Source organism: Microtus oregoni, unplaced genomic scaffold, assembly GCF_018167655.1.
Source record: "Microtus oregoni isolate MIOR12 unplaced genomic scaffold, Mior012 000015F_ref0000493, whole genome shotgun sequence".
Lineage (NCBI taxonomy): Eukaryota > Metazoa > Chordata > Mammalia > Rodentia > Cricetidae > Microtus > Microtus oregoni.
In genome coordinates, this window is record NW_024543074.1 from 13,770,548 (window position 1) to 13,780,272 (window position 9,725).

Consider the following 9,725-nt stretch of genomic DNA (forward strand, 5'->3'; position numbering starts at 1 on the left):
ATTAAAGATGTTTGCCACCGCCTGGCTTTTATTATTATTATTATTATTATTATTATTATTATTTTATTTATTTTTATTTTTTTAATATTTATTTATTTATTATGTATACAATATTCTGTCTGTATGCCTGAAGGCCAGATGAGGGCGCCAGACGTCTTTACAGATGGTTGTGAGCCACCATGTGGTTGCTGGGAATTGAACTCAGGACCTTTGGAAGAGCAGGCAATGCTCTTAACCACTGAGCCATCTCTCCAGCCCCTTATTTTTTTATTTTTATTTTTTTTTAAGAGGGTCTTTCTGTGTGGTCTTGCTCTGGCCTCAGACCTGCAGTGATGTTTCTTTCTGGTTGTTGAATGCTAGAATTCTAGGCATGATCTGCCATCCCTGATTAAAAGGTTGAACTGGGCCACAGTGCCTCAGAAAGCTGATGTTCACTGATATACGACTTTGTCTGAGGGAAGGGGAATTTAGACGTTAGTGGGGTTTTCTTTCCTTTTTAGTCCTGTTTTTTCTTTTTGCAGTATTGGTTTTCATTGGAAAACCGAAGTTAAAAAGATGTTGCTAAGGAGCAGGGGAGCTGGCTCAGCAGCTAAAGACAATTGCTGCCAAGACTGACAACAACCTAAGTTTGATATCTGGGGCTCATATGGTAGAAGGAGAGAATCGCTTCTTATAAATTGAGAATTAGGAATTCAAGGCTGGTCTCAGTTACATAGTGAGACTCTGCTTACGGGAAAAAAACAAAGAAAAATGCTGCTGCTCTGAAGTAGAGCTAATGGAAAGGCAGCCAAGGAACAGAGTTAGAAAATTTTCACAAGTCTTAGTTTGTCTAATGACAAACAAGCAAATATAATATACATGACATGATAGTAAAAATACTTTTAGAGCAGCGGTTCTCAACCTTCCTCATGCTGCGACCTTTTAATACAGTTCCTCATGTTGTGGTAACTCCGACCATAAAATTATTTTTGTTGCTACTTCAGAACTGTAATTTTGCTACTGTTATGATGTAAATATCTATGTTTTCTGATGGTCTTAAGTGACCTCCCCCCAGGTTGATAACCCCTGTTTAGGGGCTCATGCCGTGACTCAGTACTAGAATGCTTGCCTAGTGTTCAGGAGGACCTGAGTTCAATTCCCACACACACACAAAAGGGGCTGCTTTTAAAGAACATTGGAAGCTTGTATTTGTAATGCTGCTATTATGTATAGTGCCTTTGATTTGGTAATCTTTCAGTTATATTCATAGAACATATGTATTTGGTTAATGACTGTTTTGTATATTAGGTATATAAATTGATGGTTGTAAGCCTTTGAGTTGCTTGTCCTTTTGAAAATAGGATGAAACCATTTACTCATCCATAAAAATCATAAGTATTCTGAAGAGTCTGAGAAAATTTATATTGACTTTTGGTAAACAGATGTTTTTAATGTTTGTATCATCGAGATCAGATAATCTAGTTTGGTTATATAGTCTTTTAATATAGAATAAATGGAAAAGCTGGGTTTGGTGGTGCACACCTTCAATCTCAGCATTGTGTGTTCAAGAATTGCCTGGTCTACATAGCAAGTTCCTTGATTTTTAAGGATTACATAGACTTTTTCAAATAATGATGATAATAGTAACTAAATACATAATAAATGGGGTATTGGAGAGATGGATCAGTAGTTAAAGAGCACTTGCTGCTCTTCTAAAGGACCTGGTTTAATTCCTAGTATCCACATGGAGTTACCTTCTGTAACTCCAGTGTCCCAGGGAATCTGATACTCTTCTGGAGATCATGGTACCAGGTGGTACACAGACATACATGCAGACAAAAAAAAAAAGTAGACTAATGAATGGGGCTAGAGAAATGGTTATGCAGTTAAAAGAGCTTACTATTTCAGAGGACCCAGGTTCAGTTTTAATACTCATGGTGACTCATAACCACCTGTAACTCCAGTTCCAGGGGATCGATTCTCTAATGAAAGCCACAATTTAAAAAAAAAAAAAAGGCTAGGGATAGATCATAGTGTTTCTGGGTTCAATCCTTCATAATAAGGAGATGGGGTATATGTATATAATATGGATAAGTAAAACTAGAATATTGTTGACTTGAATAGCAGTGCGGTTTTTTCTTATAATGTACAACTGTTCATTAACTTCTTGAGTCAATTTTTAAGACATTATTATTTAAAATATTAAAACACATGGACGTCTCAGTTTGATATTCAGCGCTACAAAAAAAATTAAAATTGAAATTTGTTTTTGCTGCCCATGGTGGCTTATGTATAGTTCCTGCACTTGAAGACTGTGGCAGAAGTGCCCTATGTGCAAGGCCAGTTTGAGCTACAGAGTGAGACTGCCTCAGAAAACAAGCAAAACTTGAAGATTTGTATGGAGACTGTCTGAATTTACTGCATATAAAATACTAGTTGTGTGTGTGTGATATTTAAAAGTGAGAATTCCCTTGAAAAGATGAAGGAAGTTATGACTGATGTTCACATTCACCTTTGTTTTATAGATGACTGTGGAGAAAGTACAGGGTATTAGCCGCCTGGAACAACTTTGTGAGGAATTTTCAGAGGAAGAACGAGTTAGAGAACTCAAGCAAGAAAAGAAACGCCAGAGACGGAAGAACAGACGAAAAAATAAGTGTGTGTGTGATATTCCTACTTCCTTACACACAACAGATGAAAAGGCAGTAAGCCAGGAGAAGGTGTGTGTGCTGCTTTGGGTAGAAGAAAGACTTTGTAGATTTGGGTATTTTACTCTGCTTTTCTAGATATGAGTTCCTGTAATTTATGTATTGACTTTTCCCCCATAATCATGTGTGAGCCACAATATTTAATGCATGCATTTGTTTTATAAAGGCAGTGTGTTGGATAGTTATCTCTCTACAGCAAAGTCAAAATAATGGAATATTAGCTTTGTGAATGACCTAGACCAGTTCTCGACTTCAGAATCTCCTATCTCTTAAAGTACACAAACTTATTGTGGGTTCTACTTAATCAGTGTTTACTGTAATAAATATTAAATTGGAGGAATCATAGATAATTCAAATCATAAGCCTACTTTATAGTAATTAAATAAGATTTAAAAAATACCATGTGCACATAGTGAGACTTCATCTCAGAAAAAAGTAAGTTTTCAACATTTTGGCTATTGTTTCAAAATGTAAGGGTTTTTTTCCCCCCTTTTAATTATGGATGACAAATCCTGTCTTTTTTTTTAAGTGATAAATTGACTTTATTCATTTTTGAGGAATTAACCTGCTAAATACACAAATTTGAATAAGCATAGTTTGTCTCAATCATTCTTTGAAGTGAAATTACTGTTTTTAATTCAGCTTGCAGCTCAAATAGGATAGATTTTCTTGAGAGTTCTTGTAGCTTGGGTATGTGTCAGAAGATTTTTGCTTAATGTTTAACAAGGAAAGGATACAGTGACTTCTGTATATTTCACTTGTGCTGCTCATGACTTACTAAGGCACTATCGCTGTTAGATTAGCAGTGAAAGGAACATAGTAACATCGTAGTAACGCCTTTGGGGTAAGAAGACACAGAGCATTGATAACCTAATTTGCTTGATACTGGTAACTTTTTTTTTTTGAAGGTATTATTTATTTATTTGCTTTGGTCCCCCCGCCCCCTTTTTGATAACTCTGGTTATCAAAGTAGCTTAGTACATTTTCTTTCTCATTTTTCTTTCTGGGACAGGGTTTCTCTGTGTAGCCCTAGTTGTTCCAGAACTCGGCTCTGTTTACCAGATGGTGTGTGTCACCACTACCTGACCCTCCTTTTTTGTTTTTGTTATTTTTTTTTCTTTTATTTTGAGATAGGATGTCACTCTGTTGCCTAGGCTAATCTGAAATTCACTATGCAGCTCAGATTGGCCTTAAACTTGGAGCATTTGCCTGGCATGGTAGTGTATACCTTTAATCCCAGCACTTAGGAGGCAGAGACAGATGGAACTCTGTGAGTTCCAGGCCAGCCTCATTTATATAGTGAGTTCTAGACCAGCTAGGGTTACATAAGGAAACCATTTCTCAAAAACTTGGGATAGTCCTCCTGTCCCAAATGCTGGGATTACAGAAATGAGCTTCTGGCTAGTTGCAGTGATTTTTTTTTCCCCATATGGATACTCTTCATTTTTTAACTTAGAACTGCTTTTTAATTAATTAGAAATTAAAATTTAGCCCTTATGGAAGTAAATCTTTGTATTGTCTCTTGATGTCCATCCTCAAAGGAAACAGACTTCATTGAAAATAGCTGCAAAGCCTGTGGCAGCACTGAAGATGGTAATAGTTGTGTAGAAGTCACTGTTACCAACGAAAATACATCGTGTACCTGTCCTAGCAGTGGCAATCTCTTGGGGTCCCCTAAAATAAAGAAAGGTGAGTAAATAAATCTTTTTAAAAATAACTCTTGCTGGACCCTGTATGGGTCTGAGCTAGGTCCTCTGCATATACGTTATGGTTGCGTAGCTTGGTGTTCTTGTGGGACTCCTAACAGTGGGAGTGGAGGGTGCCTCTGACTCTCTTTGCCTTTGCTTGAACAGTACTGTAGACTAGCCTACTGGTTGCCTCGTCCAACCTTGATAGGAAGGTGTGTTATCTAGTTTTATTGTAATTTGTTATGCTGTGTTTTCTTGATATCCCTGAGGGGCCCACATCATCATCATCATTACTATTTACTTTTTTTTTTTTAAGGGAAACAGGAGGAGTAGATCTGGGGCAGGGGACTGGGAGGAGAGGAGGTAGGGGAAACTGCTCAGTGTAATGTACATAAAGAATAAAAGTTAAGATAATTCAAAAGGAAAAAACTCCTTTTGTTGGGCATAGTGGTACATACTTTTAATCCCAAAAATAGTTTTTTAATGATTTATTTATTTATTTATTTATTTATTTTTTAATTTTCGAGACAGGGTTTCTCCGTAGCTTTTTGGTTCCTGTCCTGGAACTAGCTCTTGTAGACCAGGCTGGCCTCGAACTCACAGAGATCCACCTGCCTCTGCCTCCCGAGTGCTGGGATTAAAGGCGCGCGCCACCACCGCCCGGCGATTTTTTTATTTTTTATGTGTGTTGGTGTTTTGCCTCTATATAAGTGTGTGAGGGTGTCAGAGCCTCTAGAACTGGAGTTATAAATAGTTGTGAACTGCCATGTTAATTCTGGGAATAGAACCCAGTAGTTTTTTTGGAATTAGAATTTGATTTTGTTTTTTGAGACAGGATTTCTTAGTGGTCCTGACTGTCCTGGAACTCGCTGTGTAGATCAGGCTGACCTCAAATTCAGAGATATGCCTGTCTCTGCCTCCCAAGTGCTGGGATTAAAGGTGTACATTGCCACCACGTTGCTGGAATTAGACTTATAAAGTTGCTTTATCACCTCAAAACTACCGTACAATTTAGTCTGATATTTAATATTTCTTACATGAAACAAAATATGGAAATATTTTCATTACTTATTTTCTGTAGGCAATAAGATTTGATATTTTTCTCTGGACTCTGAATTTTTAATTTTACTTGCTCTATTTTCAGGCGTATCTCCACACTGTAATGGTAGTGATTGTGGATATTCATCTAGCATGGAAGGAAGTGAAACAGGTTCTCGAGAAGGTTCAGATGTTGCCTGCACTGAGGGAATTTGTAACCATGATGAACATGGTATGCTCGTGTTTAAGATTCCTAATTAATATCTACTACATGGCTGATAGAATATCATAAATAGGAAGGGTTATTAATTTTTGCAGGTGAAGATTCCTGTGTTCATCACTGTGAAGACAAAGAAGATGATGGTGATAGTTGTGTTGAATGTTGGGCAAATTCTGAAGAAAATAACACAAAAGGAAAAAATAAAAAGAAGAAAAAGAAAAGCAAGATGTTGAAATGCGATGAACATGTAAGTGTGGTGATTTGTAATTAGTAATTTTTATAGTTGAAAACAACCTATCTTCCTTGAATTAGTGGTGGTGTAGGCAGGCCTTTAATCCTAGCACTCGGGAGGCAGAGGCAGGCAGATCTCTTGAGTTTGAGATCAGCCTGGTCCACAGAGTGAGTTCCAGGACAGCCAGAGAAACCCTGTCTTTTAAAAAAACATGATTTATATAGATGCATTGCTTGTTCTTCTTGTGGATGTGGATATGGGGGAGAAAGTGTTTATTTGTCCAGAAGTTCAAGTGAGTCACAAGTCACAGATCTGGTTAATACTTTTTTTTACTTCATATTTATAAAAAATTTCCTTTAGATATATTTATTTTAAATGTATGAATGTTTTACCTTCATGTATATCTGAGTACCTCGTGCTGCAGAGGATAGAAGAGAATGCAGGGTTCCTTGGGAATTGGAGTTTGGATGACTGGGTGTCACCATGTGGGTGCTGGGAATCGAACCTGGATCCTCTGTTAGGTACTCTAAACTCCTGAGCCATCTCTCTAGAATCTATCATTTTAATTAGCTATATAATCTTGAAAAACCAATAAATTTAGTTTTTCTGTTTGCAAAAATGAGGATATAGACTGTGTTTTAGGTTCTGTGAAGATGAAGTAAGATCATACATACAACAGGTTAGCATATCATCTGGAATGGGGTAAGTGTCTTGTAAATCAGCGGCAGCTGTTATTTAGTATTACTTCTCAAGACTTGAAACTTGACTGCAGATCTTTTGTTTTACTGTTCACTGTCTTGTCTGGAAGCATAGGCTAACCTGGAGCTCACTAGCCACCTGGAAATTTTTGGTTTTCCTTGAATAATAACTGCACTGTTTTTGCCCCCTTTTTTCCTTGGGAAATTTTTTGCCCTGGTTTCAGATCCAAAAACTTGGAAGCTGTATTACAGATCCAGGTAATCGAGAGACCTCAGGAAACACCATGCACACAGTGTTTCACCGTGACAAGACCAAAGATGCACATCCTGAGAATTGTTGCAGCGCTGAGAAGGGTGGGCAACCATTGCCTTGGTTTGACCATAGGAAAAACGTACCACAGTTCACAGAACCTACAGAAATGTCATTTGTTCCTGACTCTGGAAAAGGTGCCAAGAGCTTAGTTGAACTTCTTGTAAGTAGTTCATGATACCTTAATATGAATTGGGGGAGATATTAGAAGCTTTTAGGTAGGGAACAGAGAGAGGTTAAGAAACGAAAGGTGTTGATTCCATCGTTCTTTGGGGACTTAATTTCTCTTCTTTCACTCATGGCTTTTGTAATGTTCTGGAGCACATGTCTTGTTGTTGTTTGTCTTAAAGTAGACCAGTTGGGAGAGTAACAAGTGGCAGTATAGTACTCATCCTTCTATACCCGAAAAGAATATTAAATTAGTATAATCTCAGCACCCCAAAGGAAGAGGCAGAAAAGTCAGGAGTTTGACTCATGCTCAGCCACAGAGAGAAGACATCCTGGGATAAGACTGTTTTAAGTCCTTCATCTCTCTCTCTCTCTCACACACACACACACACACACACACACACACACACAAAAAAAAAAAAAAAAAAAACCAAAAAACCCTAAAATAATAAAGAAGCTGAACTAAAGCTTTTATTCCAAGTTAATTCCTTCAGGTGGCATATAGGAAAGTATGATTGGTCTTGGGAGAGTTGTAAAATTGATATCACCTCCTAAAACTTCAGTTGTAAAATTGATATCACCTCCTGAAACTTCAGTTGAACTCTGCCAGATGTCAGTCAGTGTCCCAGTGTGTAATGTGTGCTGATGCATGAAAAGAAAGACAGTTGCTATCCCTTCCATTATTAAGTCCTGGTGGAACTGTCATTTGGAATATTAATGATTCTATTGTTGCTTGTTTTATTTTTGTATATGTTGTAAAGTTTAGTGGTGATTCTATATAACATACTTTTTTTTAAAAAATATTTATTTATTTATTATGTATACAGCATTCCTTCCATGTGTGCCCACAAGCCAGAAGGGGGTGCCAGGTCTCATTATAGATGGCTGTAAGCCACCATGTGGTTGCTGGGAATTGAACTCAGGACTTCTGGAAGAGCAGTCAGTGCTCTTAATCACTGAGCCATCTCTCCAGCCCTATATAACATACTTTTTAAGTAAAAAAAAAAAGTTATCTTAATTTGTAGAGATAAAAATCTTTTACTTAGGCCTGGCAGTGGTGGCACATGCCTTTCATCCCAGTACTTGGGAGGCAGAGGCAGGTGGATTTCTGTGAGTTTGAGGCCAGCCCAGTTTACAAAGCAAGTTCTAGGACAGGTTCCAAAGCTACAGAGAAACCCTGTCTCAAAAAACCAAAAAAAGAAAAAAAGAAAAGTCTTTTACTTAATGTATAGAGATAAAAGTTTCAACATAGGATCAGCTAGAGATAAGTCTGGTTATTTAAATATTGGCTAAATTAGTTGCATCCATCTCTTTCTGTCTAGTTGTTTTTAAAGGCAGAAGGTATGGTGATAGTCAAGTAGGCTCATAGGTATATAAGGGGTAATTGTAGATACAGTGTTTCAAACCAAGCTGAATTTCAAAGACGGGATGCCATGATGCTTATTTTGTAAGCATTCCAATCAGAGATCACGTGACTGGGTTGAGACTAAAGGTAGCCCACTTTAATTTGTAGTTGCCCCACCAAGTACAGCATTTTGCATTTTTTGTCATGATCTTAACTGCTGCTTTAATTTGCAGGATGAGTCTGAATGTACTTCAGATGAGGAAATCTTTATCTCACAAGATGAAATACAGTCATTTATGGCTAATAACCAGTCTTTCTACAGCAATAGAGAACAATACCGACAGCATCTGAAGGAGAAATTTAATAAATACTGCCGCTTAAATGACCACAAGAGGCCCATTTGTAGTGGCTGGTTGACAACGGCTGGAGCAAATTAAATAAATAAAATAGCTCTGTCTTTCAATGAAACACACAAGATGACTACTGCGCCTTCTCTTTTAAAAAAAACTCTTAATTTAGTGACTTCTGGCAAAATTTTATCTTAAATCAATGTGATTCCTTGTTTTGGGAGACGGTGGAGGTACCCTCATTCATGTGTTCTTTCTTCAGGCTTGTGTCTTTAGTTGCGTGGCTGCGCAGGCCTGCTTATGATTTAAGCCATCTCTTCATTAAACGTTTCTCTTCCTGTGAGACTTACTAAAGCAACTTAGTGGCAAAAGTAATGTTGTACTTACACCTCTGTACAGAAATGACAGTGAGCTGGATATATGGTTTACAGTAGACATCCACTTGCAAAGTGTCTGGACGCAATGTTAAAGGCAATGTGCAAAATTTAAAATAAAGAGTATTTATTAATACGCATAGTAGAATGTGGTGTACATGTTTCTACTCAGTGTGGTGGTGCTTTAGTATTTGCCACTTGTGAACTCTGTACTTGGCCTGTATTGATGGAGAGATCATGAAGAGCAAATGAAGATAGAGAGGCAGACTGTTCAAGACAGAATTCTTCCTCTGGTGAAACTTGACAACTGAGTAAAGCAGTTTCTCGTCTTGTTCTTAAAGAATAAATGGCTTAAATACTGGCTAGCATCTTCCTTTCTCATGAAACTTGAATTGCTACACTAGAAATTCCCAAAGAGGTAACAGAAACACCTTAAATTCAGAGGCTCATACTGCCCTAAAAGAATGAAAACAAAATGTTGGTAACTATTCATCCTCTAAGACTGACCAGGGAAGGATTCATGAGAGCTGACCACATTGGTTTTTGTACTCAGCCTTACTGGTTTTCCACCCATGAACTCGGTATGGCTTTAAAGTTCACTGCTGTCACAAGCTGAGT

The 9,725-nt window shown here is 37.6% G+C and overlaps 1 protein-coding gene across 5 annotated transcripts in view; it reads left to right on the forward strand.

The window, feature by feature from the left end:
- The window catches only part of Ggnbp2 (gametogenetin binding protein 2), a 38,122-nt gene extending 28,875 nt beyond the window's left edge, over window positions 1-9,247 (forward strand). For all 5 annotated transcript variants that reach the window (XM_041664065.1, XM_041664066.1, XM_041664061.1 and 2 more), the window contains 6 exons: window positions 2,505-2,699; window positions 4,229-4,376; window positions 5,520-5,645; window positions 5,732-5,880; window positions 6,788-7,036; window positions 8,620-9,247. In XM_041664065.1, coding sequence (XP_041519999.1) covers window positions 2,505-2,699; window positions 4,229-4,376; window positions 5,520-5,645; window positions 5,732-5,880; window positions 6,788-7,036; window positions 8,620-8,823 — 1,071 coding nt within the window. In that variant the 3' untranslated portion in view covers window positions 8,824-9,247. The remainder of the gene's footprint in view (window positions 1-2,504; window positions 2,700-4,228; window positions 4,377-5,519; window positions 5,646-5,731; window positions 5,881-6,787; window positions 7,037-8,619) is intronic.
- Window positions 9,248-9,725: the final 478 nt, after the last annotated feature.